We start from the raw sequence: 15,193 nt of genomic DNA, 5'->3' as shown, positions 1-15,193 counted from the left end.
AACATCAAGCGATGACTCCACAGGCATCTCCTGGTATGTGGCCAAAATCCCTTCAACCCAACTGGTCAGCTGCCGCAGCCCCTTGCTTGGCTGAGGTAATGAGGGTCGATACTGTCTGCATCGCAAATCCGAGGAAACTGATCTACCGGCCGAAGAAGCTTACTGTCGTATCCTGGATGTCCTTTCTAGAATTCCTTCCTCGGGTCAAGTCATGGGGAGTCATATCAGTCTGCTCGATCGAGTTTATTGCGGCTAGCGTACGAGGAGTAAGTTCGTGTACGGCCTCTATGCCGCTATCTGCAAAGTTTATCATCGGTCGTAGTGTCCTATTCTCAAATGAATTGCTAGTAGTAGATATATATATGTATGTATATCTGTATGATGTGTAGTACGCAATTAATGGTAGGAAGTAGAGAGGGAATAAAGAATAGTCCTTTTAAGAGTAGTACCAATAACGTCCATAGCCTCCTCTTCGTCGCAGTCACTCATAGCATGTGCTATTCTATAGACATCAAAATTATCTCTGCTACTGTAACAGCGAAGTGAGGTGGATGGTCATCATTCCAGTCGGGCCCGGCGATACACGTGCCACTCACAGGTCTACAGTACCACCCGACCTCGACCACGCTAATTTAGTAAATCGCCTACTGGCTTTCTATACCGGGGATTTTATTACACTCATCTACAGCCAGTATTATACGTCAGAAACTTTCACGCTATTGTGTGGATTGAACTTTATTCAAGACCTCGTGATGTCTTTTGACCCGAGTATCTGCTGATGATACCGAAAAAGTTCCCCTTGGCCAGTATGGGTGGAAGGGGACGCAGTTCGGAATAGTCTTTGCAGCCTCAACAACAGAACCACCAAGGCTTACGAGAGGCTCATGCCAAGTAACCTTAATGAGGCGCGCATCCGGGATGGCTGGTACCAGTGAGCGAGTATGTGCGCCACTTGTTGACGGTAAGCAACTTTGTCGACTGTGTTAGCCTGCCCCGGATTATGGAGGACTGTAAGGTGATAGTCTGGCGGACCGTGACATGATTTAATTTTCCAAAAACCAAAGAGCTGACATCAACGTCTAAGCCTGTTTGATAGGCATACGATGTCTTTGAGACATGTTTGGGATTTCCCTCCTTTGTCAAGGTTTACCTTAGCCGAGGGATACACACTATATTTATTGGCCCACACAAAATCCTGGGACGAAGCATTGCTCCTATGACTAAGATTGAAGGCTTGGTAAGCCTACTGGGAGTCTTCTTGGGGGATCCTTGGCAATGTCTCAGCCAGATCGTAGGGATACCGCCTCTTGATTCATACTTCCTGCATTGGCTTCTTCTCCAAATAGCCCTTCTTTGTTATCTAGCCTGGCCATGCTCACCGTCATGAGGTATGATAGCAACAGGGTTGACACTTGTTGATCATTTGTAAGATTGACTAACCTCTAAGAATAATTATGAGAATGCTAACCTAGAATGAGTTTGAACCGCAATGGCACGAGTGGAACGTAGGGTGGCAGCACGGCTTATGAACTTTATCAACGCGACTCAAGTGTGGCCCCCAATACCCGTCTAGAACACATTCTCGGTGGTTAAGGTTTCATCCTGGCTATCTGGCGAGTTATTGAGCCTTGACATTTGTCGGACACATGTCAAGCATGACCCGCCACTCGAATGGAGGGTTGGATGGCCGAAGCGAATTTGGGACGATACTGATTCAGCATAACCCCCTGGATCCGTGCCATCATAGTCGTCCGATCACGGAGTAAAAGTACTGTGCCAGCTGAACGACTCAATACTAGCCTAATGGTACTCGCCATGTTGATTATATATTCGAGCAACATGCATGGAGTTTTAAACCAGGAGAAATGGTGCAGAGTCAAGTCGCACCTGCAGAATATTAAGAGATCCGCTAACTACTAAGATCAGTCCATATCCCTAGCAAGGCAAATGAACTGGCGGTGCTCGAGGACCGTGTAGATATGGCAGGAAGAATGATCCGTCGGTCAAGCTACTTCGAGCATGTCATGTCACCACCACTACTGACTACATTCCAGCAACAATAACCTTGTTTCTCTCGACATCGTTCGCTGACTAGTTAGTCCGAGTTTCGGAAGTTGAATAAGCCAGCATACACTCTGGAGGATCTCGTTGGTAGGAAACGCAAGGTACATGCAGGGTAACAGGGCACGGATTTTGACTGCCTGGCCTTTCGGCATGCGTCTCTCTGCGTTGTTTCCACCGATAACATCGGCGAAGCGAGAAATCCTTCGGCCTGGCCCGTGGAATTTTGTGTCTCATGCCCAGGGAGGAAAGATGTTAGGAGAATCTTCACCCCAGACTTCTTCTTCATTCGTCACGTGCCCGCTGCAAGCTGCTGATCGTCGCCAAATAGGGCGGCGACGACTTTCCTCTGTAGGACTCCTTCCCCCCTCGCCAAACGGCCGCCGCTCGCCATCGCAACGCCGTCCCTTGATGCATTTCCAGAACACGGCTGCCTAGTTGCTCGATTACCACCAGAAGCAGGGGTTGAGACACCGATATCCCCTTGATAAACGTTGTGGCCTGACGGTTGAGGTAGCTCCACAGGATGTCGGCCTCGATGGACCAGAGTTCCAAGTCTAGAATTTCCAAACAGGGTAACTCCACAGAGTGCCCAGATGGTGTGCTCCTGGTCCACCGCCATGGTCGTGTCCACTCAGAGGCAGTCCCTGTCAGTGTGGGAAGGGTCCCCAGAAAGGGAAACTGAAGGACACTGGAAGCTCACCAGAACAATTTAGTGCCTGTCAACTAATTGCAACATCACGATTCGCTGCATGTATTGCAATGCAACCCAATTGAGCTGCTCTGCTGAGTTCAACTCTTTGCAATCGCCCCCTAGATGCGCGTGGAATGCACCTTAACCAGTTCAGCGCATGCCGTAGTTGAGACACCCTCCCCCCACTTGGCCATGGGGCCCTAAATCTACATGTGTATAAAGTGTGCTTCTCATCGACACGGATGGGGAAGGCCAGATGGACTTTGGTCTGACAACGGCGATTGACTGATCAATAGACATCTCCCGCAAACATGGAGGGTCCATCTCGTGTGTACCTTTTTGGAGACCAGACCAGCGACATCGAAGCTGGCTTGCGCCGTCTGCTCCAAGCTAAGAACAGCACCATTGTCCAGTCTTTTTTCCAGCAATGCTTCCATGCGATCCGTCAAGAGATCGCAAAGCTGTCGCCGTCTCAACGGAAGCTCTTTCCACGCTTCACAAGCATTGTCGATCTCCTCTCCAGGAGCCGTGAATCAGGCCCTAGCCCTGTCCTGGAGAGTGCATTGACATGCATCTACCAGTTGGGTTGTTTTATTCAGTAAGTCATTTAGTTACCTCTTATACTTGACAAGTCTGACCAGCCTTCAGCTTTTATGGGGATCTTGGACATGACTACCCTACGCCCTCCAACAGCCATCTGGTTGGCCTGTGCACCGGTGTTCTGAGTTGCACGGCTGTAAGTTGCGCCAGGAATGTTGGTGAGCTTATTCCAGCTGCAGTGGAAGCAATTGTAATTGCACTGCGACTGGGAATCTGCGTTTTCCGAGTTCGAGAACTGGTGGCCTCCGCCGATTCCGAGTCAACATGCTGGTCAGCGTTGGTTTCCGGAATTAGCGAAGCAGAGGCTAGCCGCCTGATCGACGAGTATAGCAGTAAGAAGGTGTGACCTCCCGTAAAATATTCCCCGCATTGTAGGGTGCTGACATATGCAGGCTACTCCACCTTCTTCGAAACCGTATATCAGCGCGGTAAGCTCTAATGGTGTTACTGTCAGTGCACCACCTACGATCCTTGATGAATTTGTCGAGACCTGCATTTCCAAGAACTACAAGCCAGTGAAGGCTCCGATTCATGGCCCGTACCATGCGCCACATCTGTATGATGATAAGGATATTGAACGCATCCTGCACCAATCCTCTGCTCTGGAGGAACTGACCGGCTGGTCACCCGCCATTCCCGTCATCTCCAGCAACACTGGGAAGCCGATTAAGGCAACGTCCATCAAAGATCTCTTCAAGGTCGCACTGGAGGAGATACTACTCCGACGACTATGCTGGGACAAGGTCACAGAGTCCTGCACATCAGTCTGCAAGACCGGCAAAAACCACTCTTGCAAATTGTTTCCGATCTCAAGTAGCGCCACGCAGAGTTTGTTCACCGTCCTCAAGAAGGCTGGTGTGAGCATCAGCTTGGAGACTGGGGTAGGAGAGATTGCGATAAACCCGGAAACGCGGAACCTCACCGGCAAGGCAGAAAACTCGAAGATTGCCATCATCGGTATGTCTGGAAGATTTCCTGAGTCAGATGGTACGGAGGCCTTCTGGGACCTCCTGTACAAGGGACTCGACGTACATCGCAAAGTCCCCGCAGACCGCTGGGACGTTGATGCCCACGTCGACATGACTGGGTCAAAGAGAAACACAAGTAAAGTGTCTTACGGTTGTTGGATAAACGAACCCGGCCTGTTTGACCCCAGATTCTTCAACATGTCGCCCCGGGAAGCCCTCCAAGCAGATCCTGCACAACGTCTTGCTTTGCTTACAGCGTACGAGGCTCTCGAGATGGCTGGATTCATCCCGGATAGCTCTCCCTCGACACAGAGGGACCGTGTGGGTATTTTCTACGGAATGACTAGTGACGACTACCGTGAGATCAACAGCGGCCAGGACATTGATACCTATTTCATCCCTGGCGGTAACCGAGCATTTACGCCGGGTCGGATAAACTACTACTTCAAATTCAGCGGCCCAAGTGTGAGTGTTGACACAGCGTGCTCGTCGAGTCTTGCTGCTATCCATATGGCCTGCAATTCGATCTGGAGAAATGACTGCGACGCCGCCATCACTGGCGGTGTAAACATCCTGACCAACCCTGACAACCACGCGGGTCTGGATCGGGGCCATTTCCTGTCTACCACTGGCAACTGTAACACCTTTGATGACGGTGCCGACGGCTACTGTAGAGCGGACGGAGTTGGAAGCATCGTTTTGAAGCGGCTCGAAGATGCCGAGGCCGACAACGACCCGATCCTGGCAGTCATTAACGGTGCTTACACCAACCACTCGGCGGAGGCCGTGTCAATCACTCGTCCCCACGTTGGTGCGCAAGCATTCATCTTCAACAAGCTGCTCAATGATGCGAACATCGACCCCAAGGACGTGAGCTACGTGGAAATGCATGGCACCGGAACTCAAGCCGGTGACGCAGTGGAAATGCAATCCGTTCTTGATGTCTTCGCACCAGACTACCGCCGGGGTCCTGGTCAATCGCTTCATATTGGCTCTGCCAAAGCCAACATCGGACATGGCGAATCCGCATCAGGAGTGACTGCTCTTGTCAAGGTCCTCCTAATGATGAGAGAAAACATGATTCCTCCTCATTGCGGTATCAAGTCCAAAATCAATTCCAATTTCCCGACGGACTTGGCCAAGCGCAATGTTCATATCGCCTTCCAGCCCACTCCATGGAATCGTCCGGCTTCCGGAAAGCGGCGAACCTTTGTCAACAACTTTTCTGCTGCTGGTGGTAACACTGCTCTTCTGGTGGAAGATGCTCCCATACCGGAACGCCAGGGGCAGGACCCCAGGTCGTTCCACCTGGTCTCGGTGTCAGCAAGATCACAGTCTGCACTGAAGAACAACGTCGAAGCCCTGGTGAAGTTTATTGACGCTCAGGGTAAGTCCTTTGGAGTGAAAGAAACCGAATTTCTTCCGAACCTGGCGTACACGACCACCGCACGCCGCATCCACCATCCGTTCCGTGTCACTGCTGTTGGAGCGAACCTGCAATCCCTGCGTGACTCGCTGCATGGTGCTTTAAACCGTGAGACATATACCCCAGTACCCTCAACGGCTCCTGGTATTGGATTCGTCTTCACCGGCCAAGGCGCCCAATACACAGGAATGGGCAAGGAGCTCTACCGCAGTTGTTTCCAGTTCCGCACCACCATTGAGCACTTTGACTGCATCGCAAGAAGCCAGGGCCTTCCTTCTATCCTGCCTCTCGTCGATGGAAGCGTACCCGTTGAAGACCTTAGCCCAGTCGTGGTACAAGTGGGCACTACTTGTGTGCAAATGGCTCTGGTCAATTACTGGACTGCGTTGGGTGTGAAGCCGGCCTTCATTATCGGACACAGTCTCGGTGACTATGCAGCCCTTAACACAGCCGGTGTTCTATCCACCAGCGATACAATCTATCTGTGTGGCCGCCGTGCTCAGTTGCTGACGAAGGAGTGCAAGATTGGGACACATTCGATGCTGGCCATCAAGGCGTCTCTGGCAGAGGTTAAACAGTTCCTCAGAGATGAGCTCCACGAAGTCTCTTGTATTAACGCACCAGCAGAGACCGTCGTCAGCGGTCTTGTCGCTGATATTGATGAGCTGGCTCAGAAATGCTCCACAGAGGGTTTGAAGTCAACCAAGCTCCGTGTCCCTTACGCATTCCACTCCTCTCAAGTGGACCCTATCTTGGATTCCTTTGAAGATATTGCTCAAGGTGTCACCTTCCACAAGCCGACAACACCTTTCGTCTCAGCCCTGTTCGGCGAAGTGATCACTGATGCCAACTGGGAGTGTCTCGGCCCCAAATACCTGCGCGATCATTGCAGGAAGACGGTCAACTTCCTTGGCGGCGTGGAGGCTACAAGGCATGCGAAGCTGACCAACGACAAGACTTTGTGGGTCGAGATTGGCTCACATACCATTTGCTCTGGAATGATTAAGGCAACACTTGGACCGCAAGTTACAACGGTTGCATCTCTACGCCGCGAAGAAGATATCTGGAAGGTCCTTTCAAGCAGTCTTGCGAGCCTTCACTTGGCGGGTATTGACATCAACTGGAAGCAATATCACCAAGACTTTTGCTCCTCTCTCCAGGTTCTTCGCCTCCCAGGCTACAAGTGGGATCTCAAGAACTACTGGATTCCCTATACCAACAACTTCTGCTTGAGTAAGGGCGCTCCAGTAGCGGCAGTAGCTGCAGGGCCGCAGCATGAGTTCCTGACAACCGCGGCTCAGAAGGTCATTGAGACTCGAGGTGATGGAACAACAGCCACAGTTGTAATAGAAAACGACATTGCTGATCCTGACCTTAACCGCGTCATTCAAGGCCACAAGGTCAACGGCGCCGCTCTGTGCCCCTCAGTAAGTTACCGGTCTTGCTCCAACTTCCGCGTTAAGATTAGCACTAACCAGGGCATAGTCACTGTATGCCGATATATCTCAGACGCTTGCAGAGTATCTCATCAAGAAGTATAAGCCTGAGTATGATGGACTTGGACTGGATGTCTGTGAGGTCACAGTGCCACGGCCATTGATTGCGAAAGGTGGACAGCAGCTCTTCAGAGTATCTGCGACAGCGGATTGGGCGGAGAAGAAGACAACCCTTCAGATCTATTCAGTCACTGCAGAAGGGAAGAAGACCGCTGATCACGCAACTTGCACTGTCCGATTATTTGATTGTGCTGCTGCTGAGGCGGAGTGGAAACGAGTTTCATACCTTGTCAAGAGAAGCATTGACCGACTGCATGATATCGCCGAGGATGGTGACGCTCACCGTCTCGGTAGAGGTATGGTTTACAAACTTTTCGCCGCTCTGGTTGATTACGACGAAAATTTCAAGAACATTCGCGAGGTTATTCTTGACAGTGAACAGCACGAAGCTACCGCACGCGTCAAGTTCCAAGCGTCACAGGGCAAATTCCACCGGAACCCGTTCTGGATTGACAGCTTTGGACACCTGTCTGGGTTCATCATGAACGCAAGCGATGCAACAGACTCCAAGAACCAGGTCTTTGTAAATCACGGATGGGACTCAATGCGTTGTTTGAAGAAGTTTTCGCCTGATGTCACCTACAGAACTTATGTTAGAATGCAGCCTTGGAAAGACTCCATCTGGGCTGGTGATGTCTACGTCTTCGATGGGGAGGATATCGTTGCGGTGTATGGTGCAGTCAAGGTGAGCTCGGCCTACATTCATTTCCAGAAAGTTCAATGTACTAAACACTGCTGTCACAGTTTCAAGCCTTATCGCGCAAGATCCTCGATACGGTCCTACCACCCGTTGGGGCTTCGAAGGCCCCCGCCAGACCCGCCGCCAGCGCTCAGAAGGCGGCCCCCGCTGCTACTAGCAAGAGTCGTGCTAGCGCCCCGGCTCCGGCGAAGCCTGCTGCTAAGCCCAGTGCCCCAAGCTTGGCCAAACGGGCTCTTACCATCCTCGCAGAGGAAGTGGGACTCTCCGAATCCGAAATCACAGATGATCTGGTGTTCGCCGACTACGGTGTGGACTCTCTTCTTTCCCTGACAGTCACGGGCAGGTATCGCGAAGAGTTGGATATCGACCTCGAATCCTCCGTCTTCATTGACCAGCCGACCGTGAAAGACTTCAAGCAGTTCCTGGCACCAATGAGCCAGGGAGAAGTCAGTGATGGGTCCACCAGTGACCCAGAGTCCAGTAGCTCCTTCAATGGTGGCTCTTCAACAGACGAGTCCAGTGCTGGGTCCCCTGTCAGCTCACCACCAAATGAGAAAGTTACGCAGGTTGAGCAGCATGCTACGATAAAGGAAATTCGCGCCATCTTGGCTGACGAGATTGGTGTTTCTGAGGAGGAGCTGAAGGACGATGAGAACTTGGGAGAGATGGGGATGGACTCTCTGCTCTCGCTTACCGTGCTTGGTAGGATCCGTGAGACATTAGATCTCGATCTGCCGGGCGAGTTCTTCATCGAGAATCAAACTCTTAATGACGTGGAAGATGCATTGGGCCTCAAGCCCAAGGCTGCGCCTGCACCTGCGCCTGCACCCGTTCCCGCACCAGTGTCCGCGCCCATATTGAAGGAACCTGTCCCCAACGCAAACTCTACCATCATGACACGGGCGAGCCCGCACCCTCGATCAACCTCCATTTTGTTGCAAGGGAACCCGAAAACCGCCACCAAGACCCTGTTCCTGTTCCCTGATGGTTCTGGTTCCGCAACATCGTACGCAACCATTCCCGGAGTGTCTCCAGACGTGTGTGTCTACGGGTTGAACTGCCCGTATATGAAGACTCCAGAGAAGCTGAAGTACCCCCTTGCTGAGATGACATTCCCTTACCTGGCCGAGATCCGCCGCAGACAGCCCAAGGGCCCGTACAACTTCGGTGGATGGTCTGCAGGTGGTATTTGCGCCTATGATGCCGCTCGCTACTTGATTCTTGAAGAGAACGAACAGGTTGACCGATTGCTCCTTCTCGACTCGCCCTTCCCCATCGGCTTAGAGAAGTTGCCCACCCGGCTTTACGGCTTCATCAACTCAATGGGTCTCTTTGGAGAAGGCAACAAGGCTCCCCCGGCCTGGTTGCTTCCCCACTTCCTGGCCTTCATTGATTCCCTCGATACCTACAGGGCTGTTCCCCTCCCCTTTGACGATCCGAAGTGGGCCAAGAAGATGCCCAAGACTTTCATGGTCTGGGCCAAGGACGGTATTTGCAGCAAGCCGGATGACCCGTGGCCCGAGCCGGACCCGGACGGCAAGCCGGATACGAGAGAAATGGTCTGGCTCCTCAAGAACCGGACCGACATGGGACCCAACAAATGGGACACGCTCGTTGGGCCCCAAAATGTCGGTGGTATCACCGTAATTGAGGGTGCGAACCATTTCACCATGACTCTGGGACCCAAGGCCAAGGAACTGGGCTCCTTCATTGGTAACGCCATGGCCAATTAGATTGTTATGCATTACGCCTTCCTCCAAGACTCCAGCCAGAACTGACAGCACTGCCATTCTATTGATGGAATTCGCATATTAATCCACTAATATTGTCGTTGTACCCCTTAGGATTTAAGCACACTATTGTTGTGATTGCAGGTGGCGGATTTCGTGCTGCTAATGGTCTACCTGGATTTTGGTTTCTTGGAGTTGAAGTGATGATGATGAGAAAAGACGAACGATGTGATATACGAACCCCCTCATGTCATTTGCTACTTACTTCCTGATTGGAGTTGGTTGATATGTCTCATCTACGTACCTATGCTGCTTGATTTTGATTTATGATAGAGAATGCCAATACGAAAAAAAAAAGTCTTATCAAACTTGTGCCTATACTGAATTGACGACGTGAGCAGTACACAGAAGGAAGCTTTACAGGAGCACTTGGCAATGGTATAACAGTAGTTTCCATCTCCCATAGTCATGACTTCCACTCGACTGGTAATACACGCATAGCATGCATGTGAGCATGAAATAAAAATCAAGATAGCTTAGTATGTGAACGAATTTGGTTGTGTGTGTGTGTGTGTTTCATTCGATTGGTAGGTTTAGGTTATCTGATTGATTGAAGTCTAAAGCACTGTAACCCAATCCCTAGCAAGTACAGCAAAAGGCCAAGGAACCGGGAATTGGCAGTGTGTGAGGAACTATGTAAGAAGATGAATACGGTGGACAGGAAAATCACACCGCACCTACATACATTGTGGAAAGGGGGAATACATTGAGAGATGATGAAGGGCCGATTCAATTGAATTATTGGATAGATAATCGGGGTCAGATCGGTGAGGTATATGCATGTTATGCTGTGTGTGGTGGCGGGGTGAGTTTGATAGGATAGCTAGATAGGGTGGATGGATAGATAGGCGGGGATGTAGTATGAACAGGGAAAGAGAACCTGATGCAGAGCCGGAATCGGTATGTATGCATGCATGCATTTATGTATGCAAGGGGGGCGAATACGAGGGAGGCCGAACGTCGTCGATCGATAAGTGGCGTTTGGCGGGGTGGGTTGGTAGGGTGGTGGTGGGTGGGCGGCTGATGATAGGAGTGACGGATCGGTCGAGCTGGAAGGAAGAAGTTCGTAGGGTAGGGTGGTATCGATGAGTCGACTAAAGGGGCATTTCGGAACTGAATCTGAGCGCACTACCGCGACCTGCAAGCGATGAACCATTGTTGATGCCAGGGCTCGTGGGCCGGCTATTACCTGCAGTCCATTTGGGGCTTCGCGGCTGCGTGCTGGTCGAGCGAGTCGACGGACGATTCTTCCGGATTTCCCGAAGTTCTTCTTCCTTCCGGCGGAGCAGATCTTCCCGGGACGTGAGGGTTGCTTCGAGTTCGAGGACCCGCGCGAGATGGCGGGCTTCGTCGTTCTTCGTGTTGAGTTCGCGCAGATGGGCTGCGTCTCCCTCGACCTTCCGTTTCAGGGTCTCGTTCTCGCTGCGCAATTGGCGAAGCTCGTTGCCTGATTGTGCGGCCACGGTCGAGGCGGTCTGGTATTGTTCGCGCGTGTATTCTGCTTGTCGGGCTTCGTATTCGGCTTTGCGTTCTAGCGAGGCGTTGTCTTTAGTCAGACGTCGAATGTCTTCCCTTGCTGATTCGAGTTCGGCTGCACTGCCCCCGCCTGCTTTGAGGGACTCGCGGGCCTCTTCGAGTTCGTGTCGGAGCTGGGTCCGTTCATCCTTCAATTTCATGAGCTCTTCTTTCTGCTTTTCGACTCGCTGGTCGGATGTGGCCTTAGCTTGGGTGAGACGGTCATGCTCCCGTCGGAGTTTGTGGAAGTCTCTGGTCCGTGTTTCGTAACGGTGCTGCAACTTTTCCAGCACGTTCTCTCTTTCTTGAAGACGGGCTTGGGCTCCTGCGAGAGCTTTCTGGAGTTTTTCGAGCTCTGCTGCATGTGAGTTCTGCATCTGAACAATATTCTTCTCTAGCGTTTGGAGTCCACCGTTTAATGGTTGACTAGGGAATCCAGTCGATTCAGTGGACTGGGTTGGTTCTTGCGTCGGCTCTTCCGTCTTCGTTCTCTTGGCTGGCTGTTCGACCTCATCTTCTTCCTCCTATCTAGATGTTAGTGCGACACATCAGGACAATTTGACATTCTGATCGACTTACGAATGCTCGTTTATGGGCTTGAGAAGTCGTCAGCTGAATGTCGACACCAGGTCGACTTTGCAGTTCTTGTTGCGACGCCTCAAGCTGCTCAGGGCTCAGAATGTGCAAAGGTTCAATGTGAGGTAGAGACCAATGAGCGTTAAAGTTATCCGAGACAAGGCAAGTGAGAAGCTCTTCTGCATCCTCCTGCACCCCAAGAGCATCATCCTGAAGGTCACCAACCACGTCACGGAGACGTATGGAGTATTGCAGGAGAGTCTTAAGACGTTCCGGTTCCGGCAGGCCAGAGAAACATAGTTCGATATGTTCACTGGAGTTTGACACTAACAGACGAACCACCGGAAGCAGATTTCCATTGCGAGCGAATGTGGTTCGCATGTGTTCCACCGTGGGTGTCTGGCTGCTGAAAGACTTATCTAAGGCGATGATAGCAGCAGGGGCTTTATATGTCTCCATAACCCCGTCATTACGCGTGGTTTGAATCCCAAAACTCAAGGAATCCTTGACCATGGAAACCTCAATGTTCGTGCCCGATCCCATTTCCTGGCGTGGACGAGTATACGACAGGCCCTTGCCCATCAGATAACGTTCAACCACCCGCTGAGTCTTTTCTCCTTGCACCATGATAACCAAATGTATATCACGCATGCTGGCTGCCTCCAAAAGGTAGCTTAAGAGCAAAAACTTTGCGCTTGAGTACTCAGCCCAAGCAGCCTCCCTCCCTAGGTCCGACTCAGAGTCGTTGATATGTTCCGCGATGTTCAGATCTGGGTGCGTGGAAATATTGCTCAGACGGTTTAGTATTTCATGCATCTTCGGTACAAGAAGATCACGCTGCTTGCTAGTCAGTATACAGCAAAGTGACGGAGGGTGGACATCGAACCTGATAATCGCCGAGGAAATCGCGAATACTCTGGCTTTCGCTCGTCAAGACCCGTTCATAGTCATCCTTGACCCTGGAATCCATTGGAAGAGGCACAGCAAACTCCGACGGCCCAAGATGGACTGAACCAGGTATTGGCTCCTCTGCGAAGTGCATTGATAATGCACTAGGCTGAATGGTCTGAGGAGGTCCCATCTCCAAAGGTTCGACAGGGGGGATTGTAGTATCATGATCCACTTCAACATCTTTAGGATGTGTTGGTTCCTTATCGACCCTAACGCTAAGGGGAGCTGTCGTCTCGGGTACAGGAACAGGGACAGAAGGCTCTATGTCTCCGGCAGATGATGGCGTCGCACTTTCAGGGCCAGGGTTGGCTTTTGCGCGTAGTTGTGCATATGCATTTCTGAGCTTTTCCCTCGGGGTGGACCCTTCAAACTGGCTGTATTTCTCCATGGTATCGGACAACGATGGCCCTTCCTTCTCTTGACTATCCATGCTGTTTCTAGATCTTGAATGGAAAAGTTGGTTCAGTAATGAACGAAAGCTTGAAGCAGTAGGTTGACTCGCTGGGGTTTGCGGACCGTTTACAGCAATTGACTCGGGTACTGTACTCGCACGTCTGAATAGCTGGGGTTCATCGACTGGATCAGACGGGGTTTCAGGTATTTCATCAGCTTCTTCTGCCGGGTTGGCTGGCAATAGCGCGGGTAAGTTTGAAGTCGACGGCGCAGCAGAAGATTCGTTATGCGGAGTTTCCGGGATCCCTTCAGTGACGTTCGGTGTGTCGGTATTTCCTGGGCGGTAAGGTGTGGTCGGTGTCTCTTCGACTTCGTCCGAAACTATGGGTTGGCGGGAAGTCGAGATGATAGCAGCGACTTCAGTAACACTGGCAGTGGGTACCACTTCCGGGTCAAGTGGGCTGTCAGTAACCGATTGTGACGTATGCCTGGGCACTTCTGTATCAACACCGGAACTCCTCAGTAATCCGCTGGCTTGGTCATCCAGACACAGGGTAGTTTCAGATACGGTGCTAGGCGAAACAAAGAGAGGGGAGGTCGAGGACTGTCTAGACTGGGATTCGTCAGTCGGGGCTTCAGTCTGGGGCTGACTGGGTCTTGGGCTTAAAGAGTCTCTACTGTGTTCTTGAACACTGGAGACGGGTGGCGGTGATGGTGATGGTAGTGGTGGAGTGTTACTTCGAACAAATTCCTCCTGGGCCTGATCTCTTCGCTTTTTGTCCTCCCAGACTTGCACGGCAACGTCGTTGGCGTTTTCCTTCGGTTCCTGGTATTGCACGGCAGGAAGTTAGAACAGTGAAGCTCCCAGTACTTCCAACAAGCTTCCAATGAAGCAAGGAATGGCAGAAAGTAGCGGATAGATCACTAAGCTCACCCAAGTAGGCGTCCAAGGTCCTTCCCAGTCAATCAAGTATTGCGATTCGGTCTCGTCAAGTATACAGTTGATAAGCCACTCGTCTGCACTCAGAGATTCGCTATCGGTGTCTGCCTCGTTGTCGCTAGAATGAACGACGTGCTGGGTTCTCCAGCGTTTCTTTCGTTTGTGGCTTGTATGGCTTGTATATATCGTAGAAGTAGACTTGCGCTTGCGCGACATTATACGCAAGCAGAGAGCGTGGCCGAGGTGTAACAATCCATGGTAGAGTATTGGAGCTAAAGCGATGGGATGTTGAACGAAAGGTGGAATAGCGAAGGTAGAAGAGCTTGCTGAGGTCGCAGTGTTTGGAAATGCAGCTATAGTCCAGGAAAAGGGCGAATCCTCGAAAGGGGGGCAAGGATGAGGGGTGTTTGGAGGAAGTGGATCATAAGATGGATTGAGGAACAGTCCAGCTGGTGATGAAGTCGACGGAACCAACGCGGGTGATCGACCGGCACGTGATGGCTGCTTATCGGCCGGGCCTACGGAGGTAAAGAAGGAATTCAGCTTCGGGAATGTCTCTGTGGGAATAGCTGTATATTTCACCTGGTAACACTGGAGTGAAGTAATTCTTTGTTAACAAGATCTTTGAAGAAAGGAGGTGGGTTTCAATGTTACTGCTATTCCGCAGTTCGCCGAAGCGAAAGACGGAAAGGATTCCCATGCATCAGTCTGCATTCTGGACTCGACCAGCGGATGGGCCGGTTCTTGCATGCGCAGAGAGCTTTATCTCGAGAAGATGGTTTGTAGCTGTAGCTTACATGTAGCACAAAATAAATGTTCTATCTCTAATATCTGTGACCGTTTCTGGTGGAAGCCGCTGTCTCAACTCCGTGGTGGTTTCTACAGTCGGCAGCCCTAAACCTGAGGAACGAAGCCATCCAGAGGCCAATGCGAATGTCAGTTGACTTACACTCATTGAACTTGACACTTGTTCATCAGCTATGTTAAATATCGGACTACGAATGAGCTGAGAATCAGTGAGTC

At 51.3% G+C, this 15,193-nt stretch overlaps 4 protein-coding genes across 4 annotated transcripts; 1 reads left to right on the top strand and 3 right to left on the bottom strand.

The window, feature by feature from the left end:
• Window positions 1-2,353: 2,353 nt before the first annotated feature.
• Window positions 2,354-2,683, bottom strand: BO79DRAFT_249451 (uncharacterized protein; the record flags this gene model as incomplete). The annotated part of the gene is made up of 1 exon (XM_025685777.1): window positions 2,354-2,683. The coding sequence occupies one exon, from the start codon at window positions 2,681-2,683 to the stop codon at window positions 2,354-2,356; it is 330 nt and encodes a 109-aa protein (XP_025545066.1).
• Window positions 2,684-3,066: 383 nt separating this feature from the next.
• On the top strand, window positions 3,067-9,973 carry pksP (polyketide synthase alb1; the record flags this gene model as incomplete). The annotated part of the gene is made up of 6 exons (XM_025679091.1): window positions 3,067-3,353; window positions 3,404-3,695; window positions 3,748-7,176; window positions 7,235-7,990; window positions 8,050-8,094; window positions 8,167-9,973. 6 exons carry the CDS (start codon window positions 3,067-3,069, stop codon window positions 9,736-9,738), a joined length of 6,381 nt encoding a protein of 2,126 aa, XP_025545065.1. The 3' UTR covers window positions 9,739-9,973.
• Window positions 9,974-10,322: 349 nt separating this feature from the next.
• Window positions 10,323-10,802, bottom strand: BO79DRAFT_1901 (uncharacterized protein). The gene has a single exon (XM_025680708.1). The coding sequence runs from the start codon at window positions 10,713-10,715 to the stop codon at window positions 10,473-10,475; it is 243 nt and encodes an 80-aa protein (XP_025545064.1). The 5' UTR covers window positions 10,716-10,802; the 3' UTR covers window positions 10,323-10,472.
• Window positions 10,803-13,589, bottom strand: BO79DRAFT_1904 (uncharacterized protein). The gene is made up of 4 exons (XM_025680734.1): window positions 13,354-13,589; window positions 12,773-13,280; window positions 11,890-12,723; window positions 10,803-11,834 (listed from the first exon to the last, which is right to left on the bottom strand). Exons 2-4 carry the CDS (start codon window positions 13,265-13,267, stop codon window positions 10,890-10,892), a joined length of 2,274 nt encoding a protein of 757 aa, XP_025545063.1. The 5' UTR covers window positions 13,268-13,280; window positions 13,354-13,589; the 3' UTR covers window positions 10,803-10,889.
• Between the last annotated feature and the right edge of the window lie 1,604 nt (window positions 13,590-15,193).

The sequence above is a fragment of the Aspergillus costaricaensis genome (assembly GCF_003184835.1).
Source record: "Aspergillus costaricaensis CBS 115574 unplaced genomic scaffold BO79scaffold_1, whole genome shotgun sequence".
Taxonomy (NCBI): Eukaryota; Fungi; Ascomycota; class Eurotiomycetes; order Eurotiales; family Aspergillaceae; genus Aspergillus; species Aspergillus costaricensis.
This window is presented reverse-complemented; position numbering and strand designations above follow the sequence as displayed.